This window comes from Delphinus delphis, chromosome 15 (assembly GCF_949987515.2).
Source record: "Delphinus delphis chromosome 15, mDelDel1.2, whole genome shotgun sequence".
Lineage (NCBI taxonomy): Eukaryota > Metazoa > Chordata > Mammalia > Artiodactyla > Delphinidae > Delphinus > Delphinus delphis.
The window spans coordinates 45,478,131-45,502,324 of record NC_082697.1 but is presented as its reverse complement, the minus strand read 5'-3'; the positions used below and the strand labels follow the sequence as shown (position 1 = coordinate 45,502,324).

Genomic DNA, 24,194 nt, shown 5'->3' with positions numbered 1-24,194 from the left:
TTTTGCTCTTTGTTTTCTATATACTGTAAGTTCCATACATACGAACCTTCAAGTTTTGAACTTTCAAAGATGCAAACGTGTGTTCCATCAGCGTCAGGCATGAGTGAAATTGCAGCTTGCCCTCCGTCTCCTATTGCTGGCGATCCTTCAGCTCTACTGTCTCCCACCTCCTCTCCCTCTTCCAGTCAGTAACTCTTCTTGCCTGTTCACTCGATGCCAGCCCCTGTATGCCAGCTGTTGTACTGTACTACTGTACTTTTCAAGGTACTGCACTGTAAGATTAAAAATGTTTTCTTGTTTTCTCCTGTATGATTTAAAAGACAAGACTAGAGTTACATGAAAAATATATTTATGCTTTTATATGTACCAACATAGTTAAATACATATTTACCAGTGTAGTTACCCTAACTAGTGCTATTTATTTCTTAATGCAGACTTGAGTTACTGTGTAGTGTCCTTTCATTTCAGCCTGAAGGACTCCTTGTAGTATTCCATATAGGGAAAGTATGGTTGTGACAAATTCTGTTTTTGTTTAGTGAGGAACGCCTTAATTTCGCCTTATTTTTTTTTTTTTTATTTTTTTTTTGGCAGTGCTGCACTGCCTGTGGGATCTTAGTTGCCCAACCAGTGCCCCCTGCAGTGGAAGTGCAGAGTCTTAACCACTGGACCACCAGGGGAGTTCCTCTCGTTCATTTTTGAAATAACATTTTGGTGGCTATAGAATTCTTGACTGATAGTCTTTTTCTTTCAGTGCTTTGACTGTGTTATCTTACTGCCTACTGGCCTCCACAGTTTCTGATGATAAGTCACCTGTTACTCTTATTGAGGATGCTTTTTATGTAAGGAGTCACTTCCCTGTTTTTGCTTTCAAGATTCTCTCTTTTTGGCTTTCAGTAGTTTGATTATGATATGTCTAGGTGAGGATCTCTTTGAATTTATTACACTTGGACTTCGTTGAGCTTCTTGGATGTGTAAATGTTTTTCATTATATTTGGAGAGATTTCACTGTTATTTCTTCAAAATTATAGTGTCTTTCTTTTTCTTCTCCTTCTGAGACTTTCATTATGCATATGTTGGTATGCTTAGTGGTATCCCACAGGTCTCTGAGGTTCTGTTCATTGCTCATTATTTTTTCTTTCTTTTCCTCAATCTAGATAATCATAATTGATCTGTATTTAAGTATGTTGATTCCTTCTTCTGCCTGTTCATATCTGCTGCTGAGCCCCTCTAGTGAATTTTTCATTCTGGTGACTGTACTTTTCAACTGCAGAATTTCTGTTTGGTTCTGTCTTTTAAATAATTTCTATCTCTTTATTAATCATCTCTGTTTGGACATTTTTCCCATACTTTCCCTTAGTTCTTTTAGACATGATTTCCTTTAGTTCTTTGAACATGTTTAAAATAGCTAATTTAAAGTCTTTGTATAGTAAGTCCAACATTTGGGCTTCCTCAGGGATAATTTCTTTAATTTTTATTTTTAAAAATTTTTTTAGAATTGAAGTATAGTTGATTTACAATATTGTGTTGATTTCTGCTGTACGGCAAAGTGATTCAGTTATACATATATACATTCTTTTTTATATTCTTTTCCATTATGGTTTATTACAGGATATTGAATATAGTTCCCTGTGCTATAAGTAGGTCCTTGTTGTTTATCCATTCTATATATACTAGTTTGCATCTACTAATCCCAAACGCCCACTCCATCCCTCCCCCACCTTCCCTCCGCCTTTGCAACCACAAGTCTATTCTCTATATCTGTGAGTCTGTTCCTGTTTCATAGATAGTTTCATTTGTGTCATATTTTAGATTTCACATGTAAGTGAGACTATGTGATATTTGTCTTTGTCTGATTTACTTCACTTAGTATGATAATTTCTAGGTTCATCCATGTTCCTGCAAATGGCATTATTTTGTTGTTTTTTATGGCTGAGTAGTATTCCACTGTATATATGTACCACATCTTCTTTACCCATTCATCTGTCAGTGGACATTTAGATGGTTTCCATGTCTTGGCTATTGTGAACAGTGCTGCTATGAACACAGGGGTGCATGTGTCATTTTGAATTATAGTTTTATCTAGATATATGCCCAGGAGTGGGATTGCTGGATCATATGGTAATTCTATTTTTAATTTTCTGAGGAACCTCCATACTGTTTTCCATAGTGGCTACACCAACTTACCTTCCCACCAACAGTGTAGGAGGGTTCCCTTTTCTCCACACCCTCTCCAGCATTTGTTATTTGTAGACTTTTTAATGATGGCCATTCTGACTGGTGTGAGGTGGTACCTCATTGTAGTTTTGATTTGCATTTCTCTAATAATTAGCGATATTGAGCATCTTTTCATATGCCTATTGGCCATCGGTATTTCTTCTTTGGAAAAAAGTCTATTTAGGTCTTCTGCCCATTTTTGGATTGGGTTGTTTGGTTTTTTTGTTGAGTTGTATGAGCTGTTTGTATATTTTGGAAATTAAGTCCTTGTCAGTCGCATCATTTGCAAATATTTTCTCTCATTCCATAGGTTGTCTTTTCATTTTGTTTATGGTTTCCTTTTGGCTGTGCAAAAGCTTGTTAGTTTGATTAGGTCCCATTTGTTTATTTTTGTTTTTATTTCTATTGCCTGGGGAGAGTGACCTAAGAAAACATTGGTAGGATTTATGTCAGAGAATGTTTTGCCTGTGTTCTCTTCTAGGAGTTTTATGGTGTCATGTCTTAATGTTTAAGTCTTTAAGCCGTTTTGAGTTTATTTTTGTGTATGGTGTGAGAGTGTGTTCTAACTTCATTGATTTACATGCGGCTGTCCAACTTTTCCAACACCACTTGCTTTTTCCCATTGTATATTCTTGTCTCCTGTGTTGAAGATTAATTGACTAGGTGTGTGGGTTTATTTCTAGGCTCTGTATTCTGTTAGATTGATCCATGTGTCTGTTTTTGTGCCAATACCAGGCCATTTTGATTACTGTAGCTTTGTAGCATTGTCTGAAGCCTGGGAGGGTTATGTTTCCTGCTTTGTTCTTTTTCCTCAGGATTTCAGGGATAGTTTCTATTGACTGCTTTTTTTCCTCCTGTGTATGGATCATACCTTCTTGTTTCTTTCAACATCTCATAATTTTTTGTTAACTTTTGGACATTTTAAATAATAAAATGAACGTCAAATTTACCCCTTCCTAGAGTTTATTGTTTTGTTTGCTTGCTTAGTGATTTTCTGAATTGTGTAAAGTCTGTATTCTTTGTCATGTGTGGTCACTGAAGTTTCTGTTCAGTTAGCTTAGTAACCAGCTAATGATTAGACAGAGCTTTCTTCAAATGCCTGAAACCTGTAATTCTCACAGTCTTTACCAAGGGGCTTTGGCACTCATCCAGGCAGTTTCCAGCTCCACCTTAGCCTTCATGTCAGTGCTTGCCCAGAGCTTACCTTGAAAGGTAAGCCTGAGGTGACAGCTTAGGCCCTTCTCAGGACTTTTCATTTTTTGTTTTTTAACATCTTTATTGGAGTATAATTGCTTTACAATGTTGTGTTAGTTTCTGCTGTATAACAAAGCGAACCAGCTATACGTACACATATATCCCATCCCTCTTGTGTCTCCCTCCCAACCTCCCTATCCCACCCCTCTGGGTGGTCACAAAGCACTGAGCTAATCTTCCTGTGCTACGCAGCTGCTTCCCACTAGCTATCTATTTTACATTTGGTAGTGTATGTATGTCCATGCCACTCTCTCACTTCGTTCCACCTTACCCTTCCCCCACCCGTGTCCTCAAGTCCATTCTCTACATCTGCGTCTTTATTCCTCTCCTGCCCCTAGGTTCATGAGAACCTTTTTGTTTTGTTTTGTTTTTAGATTCCATATATATGTGTTAGCATATGGTATTTATTTTTCTCTTTCTGACTTACTTCATTCTGTATGATAGACTCTAGGTCCATCCACCTTACTACAAATAACTCAATTTTGTTTCTTTTTATGGCTGAGTAATATTCCATTGTATATATGTGCCACATCTTCTTTATCCATTCATCTGTCGATGGACATTTAGGTTGCTTCCATGTCCTGGCTGTTGTAAATAGTGCTGCAATGAACATTGTGGTACATGACTCTTTTTGAATTATGGTTTTCTCAGGGTATATGCCCAGTAGTGGGATTGCTAGGTCATATGGTAGTTCTATTTTTAGTTTCTTAAGGAACCTCCATATTGTTCTCCATAGTGGCTGCATCAGTTTACGTTCCCACCAACACTGCAAGAGGATTCCCTTTTCTCCACACCCTCTCCAACATTTATTGTTTGTAGATTTTTTGATGATGGCCATTCTGACCAGTGTGAGGTGATACCTCAGTGTAGTTTTGATTTGCATTTATCTAATGATTAGTGATGTTGAGCATCCTTTCATGTGTTTGTTGGCAATCTGTATATCTTTGGAGAAAGGTCTATTTCGGTCTTTGGCCCATTTTTGGATTAGGTTGTTTGTTTTTTTGATATTGAGCTGCATGAACTCTTTATATAATTTGGAGATTAATCCTTTGTACATTGATTTGTTTGCAAATATTTTCTCCCATTCTGAGGATTGGCTTTTCGTCTTGTTTAGGGTTTCCTTTGCTGTGCAAAAGCTTTTAAGTTTCATTAGGTCCCATTTGTTTATTTTTGTTTTTATTTCCATTTCTCTAGGAGGTGGGTCAGAAAGGATCTTGCTGTGATTTATGTCATAGAGTGTTCTACCTGTGTTTTCCTCTAAGAGTTTTATAGTGTCTGGCCTTGCATTTAGGGCTTTAATCCATTTTGAGTTTATTTTTGTGTATGGTATTACAGGGTGTTGTAATTTCATTCTTTTACATGTAGCTGTCCAGTTTTCCCAGCACCACTTACTGAAGAGGCTGTCTTTTCTCCACTGTATATTCTTGCCTTCTTTATCAAAGATAAGGTGACCATATGTGTGTGCGTTTATCTCTGGGCTTTCTATCCTGTTCCATTGATCTGTATTTCTGTTTTTGTGCCAGTACCATACTGTCTTGATTACTGTAGCTTTGTAGTATAGTCTGAAGTCAGAGAACCTGAGTGCTCCAGCTCCGTTTTTCTTCCTCAGGATCGCTTTGGCTATTTGTGGTCTTTTGTGTTTCCATACAAATTGTGAAATTTTTTGTTCTACTTCTGTGAAAAATGGTAGTTTGATAGGGATTGCCTTGAATCTGTAGATTGCTTTGTGTAGTATAGTCATTTTCACAATGTTGATTCTTCCAATCCAAGAACATAGTATATCTTTCTGTTTGTATCATCTTTAATTTCTTTCATCACTGTCTTATAGTTTTGTGCATACCGGTCTTTTGTCTCCTTAGGTAGGTTTATTCCTAGGTATTTATTCTTTTTGTTGTAGTGGTAAATGGGAGTATTTCCTTAATTTCTCTTTCAGATATTTCAGATATCATTCCTTTCAGATATCATTAGTGTATAGGAATGCAAGAGATTTCTGTGCATTAATTTTGTATCCTGCTACTTTACCAAATTCATTGATTAGCTCTAGTAGTTTTCTGGTAACATCTTAGCATCTTTAGGATTCTCTATGTATAGTATCATGTCATCTGCAAACAGTGACAGTTTTACTTTTTCTTTTCCAATTTGGATTCCTTTTATTTCTTTGTCTTCTCTGATTGCTGTGGCTAAAACTTCCAAAACTATGTTGAATAATAGTGGCGAATGTGGGCAACCTTGTCTTGTTTCTGATCTTAGTGAAAATGGTTTCAGTTTTTCACCATTGAGAACGATATTGGCTGTGGGTTTGTCATATATGGCCTTTATTATATTGAGGTACGTTCCCTCTATGCCTACTTTCTCAAGAGCTTTTATCATAAATGGGTGTTGAATTTTGTTGAAAGCTTTTTGTGCATCTATTGAGATTATCATACAGTTTTTATCCTTCAGTTTGTTAATATGGTGTATATATATTGATTGATTTGCATATATTGAAGAATCCTTGCGTTCCTGGGATAAACCCCACTTGATCATGGTGTATGATCCTTTTAATGTGCTGTTGGATTCTGTTTGCTAGTGTTTTGTTGAGGATTTTTGCATCTATGTTCATCAGTGATATTGGCCTGTAGTTTTCCTTTTTTGTGACATATTCGTCTGGTTTTGGTATCAGGGAGATGGTGGCCTCATAGAATGAGTTTGGGAGTGTTCCTACCTCTTCTATATTTTGGAAGAGTTTGAGAAGGATAGGTGTTAGCTCTTCTCTAAATGTTTGATAGAATTTGCCTGTGAAGCCATCTGGTCCTGGGGTTCTGTTTGTTGGAAGATTTTTAATCACAGTTTAAATTTCAGTGCTTGTGATTGGTCTGTTTATATTTTCTATTTCTTCCTGGTTCAGTCTCGGAAGGTTGTGCTTTTCTAAGAGTTTGTTCATTTCTTCCAGGTTGTCCATTTTATTGGCATATAGTTGCTTATAGTAATCTCCAATGATCTTTTGTATTTCTGCAGTGTCAGTTGTTACTTCTCCTTTTTCATTTCTAACTGTTGATTTGAGTCTTCTTCCTTTTTTTCTTGATGAGTCTGGCTAATGGTTTATCAATTTTGTTTATCTTCTCAGAGAACCAGCTTTTAGCTTTGTTGATCCTTGCTCTTGTTTCCTTCATTTCCTTTTATTTCTGATCTGATCTTTATGATTTCTTTCCTTCTGCTAACTTTGGGGTGTTTTTTGCTCTTCTCTCTCTAACTGCTTTAGGTGTAAGTTTAGGTTGTTTATTTGAGATGTTTCTTGTTTCTTGAGGTAGGATTGTATTGCTATAAACTTCCCTCTTAGAACTGCTTTTGCTGCATCCCATAGGTTTTGGGTCATCATGTTTTCATTGTCATTTGTTTCTAGGTATTTTTTGATTTCCTATTTGATTTCTTCAGTGATTTCTTGGTTATTTAGTAGTGTATTGTTTAGCCTCCATGTGTTTGCTTTTTTTTCACAGTTTTTTTCCTGTAATTGATATCTAGTCATAGCAATTGTGGTCAGAAAAGATACCTGATACAATTTCTATTTTCTTAAATTTACCAAGGCTTGATTTGTGACCCAAGATATGATGTATCCTGGAGAAGTTCCATGAGCACTTCAAAACAAAGTCTATTCTGTTGTTTTGGGATGGAATGTCCTATATCAGTTAAGTCCATCTTGTTTAATGTGTCATTTAAAACTTATGTTTCCTTATTTATTTTCATTTTGGATGATCTGTCCATTGGTGAAAGTGGAGTGTTAAAGTCCCCTACTATTATTGCGTTACTGTCGATTTCCCCTTTTATGGCTGTTAGCATTTACCTTATGTATTGAGGTGCTCCTGTGTTGGGTGCATAAATATTTGCAATTGTTATATCTTCTTCTTGGATCGATCCCTTAATCATTATGTACTGTCCTTCTTTGTCATTTGTAATAGTCTTTGTTTTAAAGTCTATTTTGTCTGATATGAGAATTGCTACTGCAGCCTTCTTTTGATTTCTATTTGCATGGAATATCTTTTTCCATCCCCTCACTTTCAGCCTGTATGTGCCCTAGGTCTGAAGTGGGTCTCTTGCAGACGGCATATATATATGGGTCTTGTTTCTGTATCCATTCAGCCAGTCTGTGTCTTTTGGTTGAAGCATTTAATCCATTTACATTTAAGGTAACTATCGATATGTATGTTCCTATTACCATTTTCTTAATTGTTTTGGGTTTGTTATTGTAGGTCTTTTCCTTCTCTTGTGTTTCCTGCCTACAGAAGTTCCTTTAGCATTTGTTGTAAAGCTGGTTTGGCAGTGCTGAATTCTCAACATTTGCTTGTCTTTACAGCTTTTAATTTCTCCATCAAATCTGTATGAGATCCTTGCTGTGTAATCTTGCTTGTAGGTTTTTGTCTTTCATCACTTTAAATATGTCCTGCCAGTCCCTTCTGGTTTGCAGAGTTTCTGCTGAAAAATCAGCTGTTAGCCTTATGGGGATTCCCTTGTATGTTATTTGTTGCTTTTCTCTTGATGCTTTTAATATTTTTTCTTGGTATTTAATTTTTGATAGTTTCATTAATACTTGTCTTGGTGTGTTTCTCTTTGGATTTATCCTGTATGGGACTCTCTGTGCTTCCTGGACTTGATTGACTATTTCCTTTCCCATGTTATGGAAGTTTTCAACTATAATCTCTTCACATATTTTCTCAGACACTTTCTTTTTCTCTTCTTCTTCTGGGACCCCTATAATTTGAATGTTGGTGCATGTAATGTTGTCCCAGAGGTCTCTGAGACTGTCCTCAATTCTTTTCATTCTTTTTTCTTTATTCTGCTCTGTGATAGTTATTTCCACTATTTTATCTTCCAGGTCACTTATCCGTTCTTCTGCCTCAGTTATTCTGTTGTTGATTCCTTATAGAGAATTTTTAGTTTCATTTATTGTGTTGTTCATCATTGTTTGCTCTTTCGTTCTTCTGTGTCCTTGTTAAACGTTTCTTGTATTTTCTCCATTGTATTTCCAAGAGTTTGGATCATCTTTACTATCTTTACTCTGAATCGTTTTTCAGGTAGACTGCCTGTTTCCTCTTCATTTGTTTGGTCTGGTGGGGTTTTTACCTTGCTCCTTCATCTGCTGTCTACTTCTCTGTCTTCTTCTTTTGCTTAACGTACTGTGTTCGGGGTCTCCTTTTCTCAGGCTGCGGGTTCATAGTTCCTGTTGTGTTTGGTGTCTGCCCCCAGTGGCTAAGGTTGGTTCAGTAGGTTGTGTAGGCTTCCTGGTGGAGGAGACTTGTGCCTGTGTTCTGGTGGATGAGGCTGATTCTTATCTTTCTGGTGGGCAGGACCGCATCGGTTGTGTGTTTTGGAGGATCTGTGAACTTATGATTTTAGGCGGCCTCTCTGCTAATGGGTGGGGTTATGTTCCTGTCTTGCTAGTTCTTTGGCATGGGGTGTCTAGCACTGGAGCTTGCAGGCCGTTGGGTAGAGCTGGGTCTTAGCATTGAGTTGGAGATCTCTGGGAGAGCTCTCACCGATTGATATTACGTGGGGCTGGGAGGTCTCTGGTGGTCCAGTGTCCTAAACTTGGCTCTCCCACCTCAGAGGCTCAGGCCTGACACCCGGCCTGAGCACCGAGACCCTGTCAGCCACATGGATGCTGTTCATTAAAAGTTCATTAAGTCAGTCAGACAAAGACAGATATCATATGATGTCACTTATATGTGGAATCTCAATGACCTGGATGCCGGAGGCCCATGGTTCTGGAGTCGTCCTCAGGAGTCTCGCACACGCCACGTATCAAGCAAACCTCAGTCCTCTTGTACGCCTGACCCCCACAAAACTCCGAGTGACAGTGAGGTGGGGCGTCTCCCAGTAGCATGGTCAGGTGGCGGGAAACTGGGTCCGGCACCGAAGTCATGCTGGTGTGGAACCGCCTCGGCCGGAGCCGGACAGCCTGGGCAGCAAACTGCACTGCGCATGCACAGGCCGCAAATCTCTCTCCTTCCAGAACCAGCGCCCCCTCAGGACTTTTAGTGAGCATGCCCACAGTCTAGGTTTCCAGGAATATGCTGGAGCTTTTCAAACCCCCTGTGTACAGCTCATTCACCAACTTTTCCTTTTAAGTTATTTTAGTTAGCCTATTGTTTGCCCAACTGTTATCCACTGCCTTAGGCAGCCTTGATGTTAAACATTTGCCTCTGCTTATTTTTGACAAATAACCCCCAGGGAAAGGCTGTTCACAATGTGTCAGCTCCAAGTCAGGTCAAATAAAGACAGTCTTGTGAGGGTGGTCTTCCAGGGAGCTACTAGACAGGTCAAATAATGTCAGTTCTCTGGGAATGGGGCTTTGAAAAAGTTCCAGTCCTTTTCTACTCCTTTCAGTGTCTATAAGGGTGCTGGTTTACAGGCTGTGATTACAGGCTGCTGATTTTCAAGGTTACCGCAGACTGGAGGAGGGGGAAATGTGAATAGGGCAAGTTAAAACACCGTGAAGTACTGCTGTTCCTACCAAGATTCAGTTACTTTTCTTGAATAAATGTTCCTCAGATTGCTGCAAACCTTTGGTTAATTTCCAGAGTTCTGAAAAGTTATTCTGAAGATGTTTTCCACTGTTATTGTTTCTTTTACAGAGCAGAGAATTTTGAGAGGTCCTTATTCCACCATTTCTCTGACATCCCTTTTCATTTGTTTTTGCTTCAAAGTTGTTTGTTTTATCTTTAGAAATAGAAGAGACAGTATGTTTGAAGGGTAGTAAGACCTAGATTCTGTTTCAGCTATGTGAATGACATTTTCTCTGAAAATTTTGGCCTCAGTTTTTCCATCTGCAGAGGAGGGGTGCAGATGCATCTCCCCATCAACCTATAGTGCTCTGTGGACTAAATGCTATTATGTATGTGGAGGTGCTTTGGTCCCTTTGGAAGAAAAACACTTAACTTCTTCAAGGCTTTATGATTGCTACTTCCAGTTCTGCTTCCCATTGTGTGTCCTTGATCAAGCCGCTGAACCAGTTGCTTCTGTTTCTCTTTCCCATCCCACCCTCGTCTCCTCCTCTCTCTCTTTTTAAAGAAGAGACAGTGCTCATACTCCCCATAGACATGCCAGTGAATTTAAATTGCTTTAAATGTCTTTAAAATTACTTGAAGTTGTTCAGAAAAAAACTGCTGTTATTTTCAGTTTGACAGGAAATTAGATTATTTTGCACATATGCATTATATTTTAATGCAGTCTTGAATATGTGATTATTGGAAGTTTTTTAATATTACCCACACTACTAGAAATAGAGTTTTGAAACCCCCAATAGTCCTTTATATGCCCCCGGTTTTTTTGTTCAAGTACCTCTCTAGCTTCATCAAATGCACTTCTCTGTGGAAAGTGGTTAGAACTCAAAGTTTATTTTTTTAATTGTGGTGAAATATACGTAACAGAAAATTTACCATTTTAACCATGTTTGAGTGTACAGTTCAGTGGCCTTAAATACATTCACATAGCTGTACAATGCAATGTATGTATCTCTTTTTGAAAAATATAGATTCCATAGTTCCCTGACCGTATTTGCTTTGTGAACCAATATTGTTATTACAATTAAATAGTGTGGACTGTACTGTTTTTTGGTCATTCATTTTGTAGGAAGCCATGAGTTTTATAGAACATGGTAGGTGTTGCTTTCATTGGTCCTGCTTCCTGACCTAATTTCATTTCTGAAAACAACCTAAATAACCTCATTGTTCATACACAACCCTGTTTAACTTTCATGTCTTTTGGTGGTGCAGGTTGTAATGCCGGCAGAAATTAACTCAGGGACCGCCGCGTCAAGAGGATTGTATCAACCAGCAACAATCTTTATGGGCCGCCAAGTGTCAGCCGTCTCAGGCGTTGGAGATTTCAGTACAGAGCAGAAATCTCCCCAACCCACAAAGAACTTTTCAATTCCTGACCCACATTCACACCAACAGACAGCCCGGAGCAGTAATGTGACAGACAGCTATGTAGTACAAATTCATAGTGACACACAGTGCTTAAATAAGTCTGACAGAATAGATGGAAAGACATCTCTTCAGATGGGTGAGAAAACGCCAGTCACAGCCAGCGCGTTGTCTGAGGAGGAACAAACTCATTGCTTGGAGATAGGAAGCAACGCACGTCAGGGCAAGAGTAATTTATCTGAAGGCAGAAAGTCTGCCGAACTCCATTCCCCATTACAGGAGAGATTAAGTCCAGAGAACAGAACCACTGATTTAAAGTGTGACAGTTCCAGCAGATCAGAGGGATCAGAGGGAGAAATACTGACACGGGAGCATATTGAAGTCGAGGAAGAAAGAGCCAGACCGCCAGCCTCTCTGCCGTCAGGCTCAGAATACAGTGCATCTGAAATCGAGTGTTCTCAAGAGAAGCATCCTGCCTGGGAAGCTTCCTCAGGTGGGGTGAGAGGCTGAAATGGTTTGCTGATTTTTGTTGGTATTTAGTTTTTTGGGTGGTGATGGTCTTATGTAAGAATACAAAATACTGTCTAATTGTATCTGTCAAAAAACAAAGTAGTGACTTTGCTAACAAATTCCATTCTAATGAGTTAACTATGTACATGGAAATATTTTTGCGAGCAAATTCTCTGATTTTTAAACCCACTGTGATATTTTAAAAATATTTTTCATGGGTCTTAAAATACTGTAGTTCGCTGTGGATTGTTTATACACGTCTCTAACAGATGAGCAGCTCTGCTCTGGGAGGTAGGACGTCTCACCCCTGCTACCGCCTGAAGTCAGTGATCAGTAATCTGTTCATGTCCCCGTTACAGATCATCCTCCTCGCCGGGACCCAGAGGCACAGGAGCCCTGCAGAAAAATGTGGGAAGAGCAGGAGGAGGAGAGTGAGAGCAGCAGCAGTGACCTCACAGTTTCTGTAAGTGAAGAGGATCTGATTTTAAGGAGTCCAGAACCACAGCCAAATCCGGGTGACACGGTGGAGGAAGAAGATGGAATAGAGGCCTTAAATTTAATTCACTCCAAGCAAGAAAGAGATGCCCCATCCACTGAAAAACATAATTATATTTTGCAAACCCTGAGCTCTCCAGATTCAAAAAAGGAATCCTCCACTAACTCGCCAACAAGAGAGTAAGCCATTCAATTTTTTTCATTGTTCTGTTTTTAGTTATAGACATTTTTAGAGACCATTCCACTGGGAGTATATTATTGAACACTCAGCCATGAATGTATAAGTTCCTTAAGTCTCATAAATAGTCTTTTAGATAAGGACTAATTTCTTTTCTTCTTTTCTTTTTTTTTTATGAAATAGCTTTAAAAGCCTGAATATCATTGAAATCATGGTGATTGGCAGTTTATAATTATATCTAAAGAATCCCTCGTTAATTCATAAGTCATTCCCCCCACCCCCTACCCACCATCCTTTTGGAAAATCAGTCATTTTGGAGTTGTAATAACACAGGTGACAAACACTTAAACTTCCTAGGAATTCAGCTTTTGAGACTAAGAACTTCGTATCTAATTAATTTGCTTAATCCTTCTATCCCTTGCCAGAGTGTCATTTTCGTCATACAATTAAATATGCATTAATAAGTTTTTGTAATTATATATCTAAGGCAGCTTTCATTTTCTGAATGTAAAAGTGAGGACGTTGGAGTCTTTAAGGGTAAATAGGAACATCGGTGTTATATATTTTGAACACTTATAATATCCAAGTCATAAAAGCTCATATATGATTTTTTTACTGTTGATCGGAGATAGTGGAATTGTAGAAAACATGGAAACCGTTGAGAACCAATTCTGCAATAAAAGTAGCACAAATAGCATCAAATCTCTTAGGGATACAAGGAACTTAAGTACACAATCCGAGGTAGAGCTCGCTGTTTAAAATGAGGATACCAAGGCCAGGGGCATAGGAGTGGCACATAGGCCATGGGGGCAGACCCTCCACACAGCCTCGCCAACCCCACCCCACCCCCAGAATGTTGTTACACTATGATACCATCTGTCTCTCTCTTTCCAACAGTCCCAGCAACAGTGAAAAGCCAGGCGGGTGTTCTTGTATGCATAGGTTCATGTTCTCTTTAAAGCACCATTGAACCTTTTAATATATTGCCTCTTACCACTCATTACCTACTTACGGTGAAAAGTTTAATTTATAGTCTGATTGCCTCCAAACTGATGTTCAAGACATACTTATTAAGAGCATCCACGTACAAAGTATTTGCGCTGTGGATGGAAGAACCAACGTGGTTCTTGTCCTTGGGAGACTGGCTTTATTGCAGAGGCAAGCCAGATGGGTTTTTCCAGTAATAATACTTCTCTCTCATCGAGGAAATACGGGTATTACATACTATTAATACATCATTAGAAACTTTATTACTAAAAAGAGAATGTTTCTATTTTAGGTTTGTATTTGCAGGCTTCTTTTTATAGTTCATTGGACAAGTTCATTGGACAAGTTAGTATTTTGGTAGGCTAACTGGAGGACTAGTGTACTTACCCAGGACTCAGTCCTTTTCTGAGATGAAAAAAGTTGAGTGTGTATAGAATTAAGAACCTTCTATGTCCTATTCTCCTATGAGAATGACTGTTTCCTGTGACCCTAAAACCAAGCTCCTTGAAATGTTGGGATATAGTTTTCCAAAAGTTGTTGGAAAATAGGGGCATTTGGGGAATTTTTGAAAGTTTGTTTTAATAGAATGCCCCCGGAATGAAAGGTCAGTCAGCAGTGGTGGTTTTCTGTGTCCGTGTTACCAAATTTGAGTCTGTTGACTTTCTGTGGTGAAAGTCCTCCCCAGGCATAGATCGATGCTGGTTTTAAATGGTGCTGGCTAGCTTGCCGACTCCCCACTGCTCTTGAGGGGCCTGCATTCTCTTCTTTCCTCTCTAGCATTTGCTCTTCTTCTTTGCTCAGAGGGTTGATTATTAACCTGAGCCTGTGACTTCATACTTACAGAGTACCGCTCTGACCTCAGAGGTTCTCAGTTTACTTTAGGATCTGTTGAGGGCCTGGAGAGAAATTACTAGAAGGGATTTTAGTTAACAGAGGTGAAGAGGTGGAACAAAGGAAGACACACAGAAGGATTTGAACAGGAAACTGGAACCTCTGATTTGATGAGAGTGATGATGATGACTTCAGACACACCTGGGAGATACTGCAGTCTGGTTCCAGGACACAATAAAACGAGTCTCATGAGAAAGCAAGTCACACGAATATTTTGGTTCCCCAGTGCGTCCATGTTGTGGCATGTTTCAGAACTTCATTTATTTTTATGGCTGAATCATAGTCCAATGTATGGATAAACCACATTTTATTTATCCACTCATCTGTTGATGGACACTGGGGTTGCTTCCACCTTTAAAAGCCAAGTGACTTTGAGAAGCTTCATGGCCTGCTCCCATGGCTACCTCCAGATGCTGAGCATGTGATTCATGTACGTGAGCTGACCCTCCATTGCAAGCTGCAATTAACTCTTCTCAGAAGAACACTTACTACAATGAAGCTGCCCAAAAGAAATGTTGAAAAGGAGGCCCTTGAATCTTTTATTTTCTTAAGGAGTGAGTAGTTTGCTACAAATGTCGGTACAAAGCCCCATGACTTAAAACACCAGACATTTATTATTTGTCATGTGACAGGTGGTTGGCCCGGTGTCAGTTGGGGCCACAGGGATAACTTGGCCACTTGTCCCTCATCTGGGAGATTAGTCCAGCCTCAGTCACCTGGTAGAGGTAGCAGAGTTCCCAAGACAGCAAGAGGGCAAGGCCAGTGCACAGATGCTTCTTAAGTGTCTGCTTGCATCATGTTTGCTAATGTCCCATTGGCTAAAAACATTCACAGGGCCCAGCACAGTGTCAGAAGGTAGATAAAGACAGCCCATCTCTTGATGAGGAGTGGCAGAGTTGCGTTGCAAAGGATGTGTATCCAGGGATGAGAAGTTTATCGTCATTTTTTGTAACCCACCACTGTACTTTAGGACAAATTCAAATAAAGATAAGCTTGATGTGAGTCCAAAGGGTCAGGAAAGGTTTTATACAGGTGTTGATGCAGCATCTTAAAGGATGTGTAGGTTTGAATAAGGAGGAGGGAAAGGGGTGGATTAGGTCTGAAGGAAGAGTGCAACTAGGAACGCAGGTACAGAGAACACAAGGGGGAAGGGGGCAGGCAGAGGGTGTGGCTGAAGGCTTATCCATGAGGGGTTGTCAGAGTGGAGGTTTGAAATGTCTCCTGGGACATGGTTGAGAAAGGCCTTGAGTATCCAGTTAATGTATTTAGAGTTATCTCTATGTTTTGCAGAATTGTTGAAGGCTATTTTGAGAGAAGGGGGTAGTATGGTGAATCACTTGATTTAAGAGAATTAATCTGATGTTAGTTTCATCAGGATGACTTACCCATGAGGTAGCCAGAATTCTGAGATGGCCCCCGAAATTCCTGCCCCTGGTGTACACCTGTATGATCCCCTCGCCTTGAGTGTGGGCAGGACAGTGAGGGTGGTGGAGCTGCCTGCCGTGATTAGGATGTCATATGACAGAGATGAAGAATTTTGCAGATAATCAAAAGGACTTATCCAGATTGGACCTGATGTAAGTGGATCAGGCTTTAAAAAGAATGGGCTCAGAGATTCAAAGCAGCTGAGATATTACCTGCCATCTTGTGGAGGCCACGTGGCAAGAAGTGGTGTGCAGCATCTGGGAGCTGAGGACCTCAGTCCTTCCATCATAAGGAACTGAACTCTGCCAGATACCAGTGAACCCGGAAGAGGACCCTGAGTCTTAGGTGAGATTGCATCCCAGCCGACACCTTGATTTCAGCCTCGTGACACTGAGTGGAGACCCCACTAACCCATACCCAGACCCCAGACCCCTGGGAACTGTGAGATAAATTTGTGTTACATGCTAAATTTGTGGTAATTTGTTATGTAGCAATAGGAAAGTAATACAGTTGAACTGGAATCAAGGATTATAACTTTGCAAGGATTGTATGGGTAGAAGTCGCTACACATAACAGGCTGAATCAGATGTGTTCAGGGTCCAGTGTGGGAGCACATGATGACAGGGGATCGGAGTGAGCAGCCCAGCAGCCAGAATAACCTGTGCTTTCCCTTCCCTGCACCCTCACCATCTGAGCAGGTGCCTTTTCACACAGGGCCCCATGCAGGTGAGCAGGGGTGGAAGGGGGTAGACAGGTAGGGACCTAGAAAAGTGGGTGTGCACATCTGTATTAACCAACAAGCTGTTTCTCACGCAAACATTATTTCTCTGGTTCTTTCTCTAGTGAATGTAGCAATGTATTGAGAGTTTTTTGTTTTGCTCTGTTTTGTTTACAAATGCGTAATGTCATAGATCCACCTTTGCAATGTCATCCAATGTAGTTTTACTGTCTAAAAATTCCCTTTGCTCCATCTACTCATCTCTCTTTCCTCCCCATCACCCAAACCTCTGGTAACCACTGATTTTTTTATTGTCTCTGTAGTTTACCTTTTCCAAATGTCATGTACTTGGAGTTAGACAGCATGTGGCCTTTTCAGATCGACTTCTTTCACTAAGCAGTATGCATTTTAGATTCCGTCCTGTCTTTTCATGGCCTGATAGCTCATTTCTTTTCAGTGCTGAATAATATTCCATTATCTGGATATACCACAGTTTATCCATGAGATGAAGAACATCTCTGTGGCTGCCACGTTTGGGCAATTATGAATAAAGCTGCTGTGGACATCCATGTGGAGGTTTTTGTGTAGACATAGGGTTTCAACTCATTTGGGTAAATATACCGAGGAGCGCAATTGCTGGAGTGTATGGTAGACTATGTTTAGCTTTGTAAGAAACCCCCAAATTGTCTTCCACAGAGGCTGTACCATTTTTATTCTCATGAACAATGAATGAGAGTTCTTGTTGCTGTACATCCTTGTCAGCATTTGGTGTTGTCGGTTTTCTCGATTTTAGCCATCCTAATAGGTATGTGATGATATCTCGTTGTTTTCATTTGCAATTCCCTGATGACATATGATGTTGAGCATCTTTTCATGTACTTATTTACCATTCATATATCTTCTTTGGTGAGATGTCTGTTCGCATCTTTTGCCTATTTTTTAATTGGGTTCTTATTATTGAGGGTTTTTTTTTAAATAAATTTATTTATTTATTTTTATTTTTGGCTGCGTTGGGTCTTTGTTGCTGCACGTGGGCTTTTCTCTAGTTGCAGCGAGCAGGGGCTACTCTTTGTTGCGGTGCATGGACTTCTCATTGGGTGGCTTCCCTTGTTGCAGAGCACAGGCTCCAGGCACGTGGGCTTCAGTAGTTGTGGCACTCAGGCTCAGTAGTTGTGGCTCACGGGCTCTAGAGTGCAGGCTCAGTAGTTGTGGTACACGGGCTTAGTTGCTCCGTGGCATGTGGGATCTTCCCAGACCAAGACTCGAACCCGTGTCCCCTGCATTGGCAGGTGGATTCTTAACCCCTGCGCCACCAGGGAAGTCCTTATTGTTGAGTTTTAAGAGCTCTTTGTATATTTCAGATACAGGTCCTTTATCAGAGAGATAATGTGATTTTCAAATATTTTCTCCCAGTCTGCAGCTTGTCTTTCCATTTTCTTGACAGTGTCTTTTTCAGAACAGAAGATTTTGTTTTTGCTTTATTTCTTTTTTTAAGCCACTCTAGGGGTGGCCGGCACCAGCAGCAAGTTCCACCACTGCTGCTGGTATGAGCTACTCAGGGCACCAACCAGCCATCTTGAGAGCCCCAGAAGTTTTCATTTTAATAAAGTCCAGTTTATCAGTTTTGTCCTTGCATTGTGTATTTGGTATTGTATCTAAAAATCATCACCAAATCCAAGGTCACCTAGATTTCCTCTTATGTTATCTTCTAGAAATATTATAGTTTGGCATTTTACATTTAGATCTGTGATCATTTTGGTTAATTTTTGTGAAAGATATAAGGTCAGTGTCTAGATTTATTTTTTTTCATGTGGATATCTTTTTGTTCCAGTACCATCTGTTGAAAAGACTGTCCTTTCTCCATTGAATTGTCTTTGCTCCTTCATAAAAGAACAGTTGACTATATTTGTGTGCATCTATTTCTGGGCTCTGTATTCTGCTCCATTATCTATTTGTCTGTTTCTTCACCAATACCATACTGTCTTGATTATGGCTGCTTTATAGTAAATCTTGAAGCTGTGAAATGTCAGGTCTCTGACTTCATTTTTCTTCAGTGCTGCATTGGCTGCTCTGAGTCTTTTCACCTTCCCTATAAATTTTAGAATCTATTTGTCACTGTCGCACCAAAAAAAATAACTTGCTGGAATTTTGACTGAAGTTGTATTGAATCCATAGATCAAGTTGGGAAGTGCTGACGTCTTAACAGTGTTGAGTATTCCTATGCATGAAATTGGAATATCTCTCCATTTATTTAGATGTTGATTTCTTTCATCAGTTTTGCAGTTTTCTTCTTGCAGTTCTTGTACATATATTGTTAGACTTATTCTTAAGTACTTCTTTTTTTGGTGCTAATGTAAATGGTATTTTGTTTTTAATTTTAAATCCCAATTATTCATTGCTGCTGTATAGGAAAGGAATTGACTTTTGTATATTAACCTTATATCCTGCAACATTGCTATAATCATTGATTAGTTCCAGGGTTTTGGAGTTTTTTGGTTGATTCTCTGGCATTTTCCACATAGACAAGCATGCCATCTTTGATTAAAGACAGTTTTATTTCTCTTTTAATCGATGTCTTGTATTTCCTTTTTCTGTCTTATTGTATTAGTTAGGACTTCTAGTACAGTGTTGAGTAGTAGTGGTGAGAAGGGACATTCTTGCCTTGTTCTTGATGTTATAGGGAAAGAATCTTGTTCTTCCCCATTAAGCATAATGTTAGCTGTAGGTTTTTTGTAGATGTTCTTTATCAAGTTGAAGAAGTTCCCTTCTGTTCCAGGTCTGAGAGTTTTTTATCATGAATGAATGTTGACTTTTTCTTATGCTTTTTCTATACCTAATGATAATGATCATCTGATTTTTCTTCTTTAGCCTGTTGTGATAGATTTCATTCATTAATTTTCAAATGTTGAATCAGCCTTCCATGCCTGGGATAAAATTCATTTGGTCATGGTGTATAATTTTTTTATACATTGATGGAGTCAGCTTGCAAATATTTTGTTAAGGATTTTTGCATCTATGTTCATGAGAGATACTGATCTGTAGTTTTCCTTTCTTCTGATGTCTTTGTTTTGGGTATAAAGGTAATGCTAGCTTTATAAAATGAGTTAGGAAGTATTCCCTCTGCTTCTGTCCTCTGAAAGAGATTGTAGAGAATTGGCAGTATAATTTCTTCTTGAAATATTCAGTAGAATTCACCAGTGAACCCAACTGGACCTGGTGCTTTGTTTTGGAAGATTATTATTGATTCAGTTTCCTTAACATACATGGTTCTACTCATATTACCTACATCTGTTTGTGTGAGATTTGATAGATTGTATCCTTCAAGAAATTGGTCCATTTCATCTAAGTTAAGAAATTTGTGAACGTAGAGTTCTTATTACTCCTTTATTATCCTTTTAATGTCCATGGGATCAATAATGATAGTCTCTTATTTCTAATATCTGTGTCTTCTCTCTTTTTTTCTTGGTTAGCCTGGTGTTATAGACTGAATTTGTTTGTGTCCCCAAAATTTATATGTTGAAGCCCCAGTTCCCAAGTGACTATATTTATAGATAAGATCTGTGAAGAGGCGATAAAAAGTTAAATGAAGTCATAAGGGTGAGGCCCTAATCCTGTAGAGGTGGTGCCCTTGTAAGAAGAGGAAGAGACACCAGAGCTCTTCCTTCTGTGCTATGTGAGGACACAGAAGGGGGCCAATCTGCAAGTCTCACCAGGGACCAAATCAGTCAGCACCTTGACCTTGGACTTCCCTGCCTCCAGAATTATGAAAAATAAATTCCTGTTGTATAACACAGTTTGTGGTATTTTGTTATGGCAGCCTGAGCAGACAAATACATCTGACTAGAGGTTTATCCATTTTGGTTTGTTGTTTTGTTTCTTTTTTAAATAACCAGCTTTTTGCTTTGTTGATTTTCTTTTTTGTTCTCTTGTTTTCAATTTCATTGGTTTCTGCTCTAAATTTTATTATTTCTCCTGCTTGCTTTGGATTTAACTTGCTCTTTTTTCTTGTTTCCTAGGGTAGAAGCTTTGATTATTTATTTTAGATCTTCTAAAACATGCATTTAATGTTATAAATTTCCCTGTAAGCACTGTTTTCACTGCATCTCATAAATTTTGATAAATTGTATTTTCATTTTCGTTCAATTCAAAATATTTTAAAATTTCTGTTAAGACTTCTTCTTGACCAGTGTGTTATCTAGAAGTGTGTTGTTTAATCTCCAAATATTTTTAGATTTCCTGTTATCTTTCTGTTATTGATCTTATTGTGATCTGAGAGGATACTTTCTATGACTTTTGTTCTTTTAACTTTGTTGAGGTGTGTTTTATGGCCCAGAATGTGGTTTATCTTGGCAAATGTTCCATGTGAGCTTGAGAATAATGTGTATTTTGCTGTTGTTGGATGAAGTGTCCTATATATGTCAGTTAGATCAAGTTGATTAATGGTGCTCTCCAGTTCAGCTGTATCCTTGCTGACTGTTTACCTGCTAGATACATCAGTTACTGGTATAGGTGAGTTGAAGTATTCAATTGTAAGAGTGGATTTATCTTTTTCTTCTTGCAGTTCTACCAGTTTTTGCTTATGTATTTTGATGCTCTGTTGTTGCATACATACACATTAAGGATTTCTATGATATTCCTAGGTGTGCTGTTTTGGGTGTTTATCCTGCTTGGTGTTCTCTGAACTTCCCGGATCTGTGGTTTGGAAAATTCTCAGCCATTATTTCTTCAGATATTCCTTCTGCTCCTTTCTCTCTTTTTTCTTCTAGTATTCCCATTACTTTTGTAAGTTTTGTAAGAGATTTCCAAACTGTCTACCAAAGTGGCTGTAGCATTTTGCATTCTTACCAGCAATGAATGGGAGTTCTTGTCGCTCCACATCCTCACCACCATTTGGTGTTATCAGTGTTCTGGATTTGGGCCATTCTTAGCATCGTGCAGTGGTATTTCATTGTTTCATGTATGTATGTATGTATGTCTGGCTGTGCTATGTGGCTTGTGGGATCTTAGTTCCCCGACCAGGGATCGAACCCATGCCTCCTGCAGTGGAAGCGTGGAGTCTTAACCACCAGACCACCAGGGATTTCCCCTCATTGTTGTTTTAATTTGCATTTCCCTGATGACATAGGATGTGGAACATCGTTACATATGCTTATTGACTGTACGTACATCTTCTTTGGTGAGATCTCTCTTAAGGTCTTTGGCCCAGTTTTAGTTGAGCTGTTATTTTTCTTATTGTTGAATTTTAAGAGTTCTTTATATATTTTGGATAACAGTCCTTTATCAAACGTGTCTTTTGCAAATATTTTCTCCCAGTATGTGGGTTGTCTTCTCATTCTCTTGGCGTTATCTTCTGTAGAGTATGAGTTTTTCCTTTTAATCAAGTCCAGCTTATCAACTAATTCTTTCACGGATCCATGCCTTTCGTGTTGTATCTAAAAAGTCATCGCCATATCCAAAGTCATTTAGGTTTTCTCTTATGTTATCTTTTAGGAGTTTCATAGTTTTGTGTTTTACGTTTAGAACTGTGAACCGTTTTGAGTAAATTTTTGTGAAGGGTATAATGTCTGTGTTTGGATTCTTTTTTTTTTTTGCATGTGGATGTCCACTTGTTACAGCATGTTGATGAAAAGTTAACTTTTGTGGGGGTGGTTATCTTTCATTTGAAGATTTTTTTTTATTGAGATATAATTGACATATAACTTTATATTAGTCTCAGGTGTACAACATAATGATTTGATATTGGTGTACATTGCAAAATGATCATCACAGTAAGGCTAGTAACATCCAACACCACACAGTTAAAATTTTTTTTATTGTGAAAATTTTAAGGATTTACTCTCTTAACAGCCTTCAAATATATACTACAATATTATTAACTATAGTCACCATGCTCTATGTTACATCCCCAGAACTTATTTTATAGCTGGAAGTTTGTACACTGTACTGCCTTCACCCATTTGGCCTCCTCCCACCCTTTGCCCACCTCTGGCAACCACCAAACCACCAATCTGTTTTCTGTATCTATTAATTGAGGTTTTTTTTAGATTCTACATATAAGTGAGATCATACAGCATTTGTCTTTCCCTGACTGATTTATTTCACTTAGCATAATGCCCTCAAAGTCCATCCATGTTGTCACAAATTGCAGGATTTCCTTCTTTTTTATGGCTGAATAATATTCCATTGTAAATATATAGCACAATTTCTTTATCCACTCATCCATCACTGGACACTTAGGTTGCTTCCATATCTTGACTATTGCAAATGATGCTTCAGTGAACCTGGGGGTGTGTATATCTCTTCAAGTTAGTGTTTTCATTTCCTTAAGATAAATACCCAGAACTGGAATTGCTGGCTCATATGGTAGTTCTATTTTTAATTTTTTGAGGAACCTCCATACTGTTTTCCATAGTGGCTGCACCAATTTACATTCCCACCAACAGTGCACAAGCATTCCCTTTTCTCTCCCTTTTCTCCTTGCCAACACTTGTTATTTCTTTTCTTTTCTTTCTTTTTTTTTTTTTTTGTGGTATGCGGGCCTCTCACTGTTGTGGCCTCTCCCGTTGCGGAGCACAGGCTCCAGACGTGCAGGCTCAGTGACCATGGGTCACGGGCCCAGCCACTCCGTGGCATGTGGAATCTTCCCAGACCGGGGCACGAACCCGTGTCCCCTGCATCAGCAGGTGGACTCTCAACCACTGCGCCACCAGGGAAGCCCTTCTTTTCTTTTTGATGATAGCAGTTTTAACGTGTAAGATGATATCTCATTGTGGTTTTTATTGCATTTCCCTGATGATCAGTGATGTTGAGAACTTTTTCTTGTACTTGTTGGCTATCTGTATATCTTCTTTGGAAGGATGTCTATTCAGATCCTCTGCCCATTTTTAATCAGATTGTTTGGGTTTTTTGCTGTTAAGTTGTATGAGTTCTTTATATATTTTGGATATTGACCCCTTATCAGACATGATATGCACATATTTTCTCCCATTCAGTAGGTTGCCTTTGTAGTTTGTTGCTGACTTCCTTTGCTGTGTAGGATTTTTTTAGTTTGATATCGTCCCACTTTTCTATTTTTGCTTTTGTTGCCTGTGCTTTTGGTGTCATATCCAAGATATCTTTGCTAAGACCAGTATCAGGTAGCTTTTCTCCTGTGTTTTCTTCTAGGAGTTCTGTAGCTTCAGGTCTTACATTTAAATCTTTAATCCATTTTGAGTTGATTTTTGTATGGTGTAATATAAGGGTCCAACTTTGTTCTTTTGCATGTAGCTATCCAGTTTTCCAACACCATTTGTGGAAGAGGTTGTCTTTTCCCCACAGTGTATTTTCTCCATCGTGACACTCTTGTCGAAGATCATTTGGCTGTATGTGCATGGCTTTATTCTGTTCCATTTGTCTATGTCTGTATTTATGCCAGTACCATGCTGTTTTGATTACTGTAGCTTTGTAATATGTTATAAAACAAGAAAATGAGTCCTCCTGCTTTGTTCTTTTTTCTCAATATTATTTTGGCTATTCAGAGTCCTTTGTGATTCCAAATGAATTTTAGGATTGTTTGCTATTTTTCTGTAAAAAATGCCACTGGGAGGTTGAGGGATTGCATTGAATCTGTAGATCATGTTGG

At 38.9% G+C, this 24,194-nt stretch overlaps 1 protein-coding gene across 2 annotated transcripts in view; it reads left to right on the top strand.

Moving 5' to 3' along the window:
* KIZ (kizuna centrosomal protein) overlaps window positions 1–24,194 on the top strand; it is a 114,879-nt gene that overhangs the window by 31,631 nt on the left and 59,054 nt on the right. For both annotated transcript variants that reach the window (XM_060031294.1, XM_060031293.1), the window contains exons 5-6: window positions 11,217–11,862; window positions 12,239–12,554. In XM_060031294.1, the coding sequence (XP_059887277.1) occupies window positions 11,217–11,862; window positions 12,239–12,554 (962 nt within the window). The remainder of the gene's footprint in view (window positions 1–11,216; window positions 11,863–12,238; window positions 12,555–24,194) is intronic.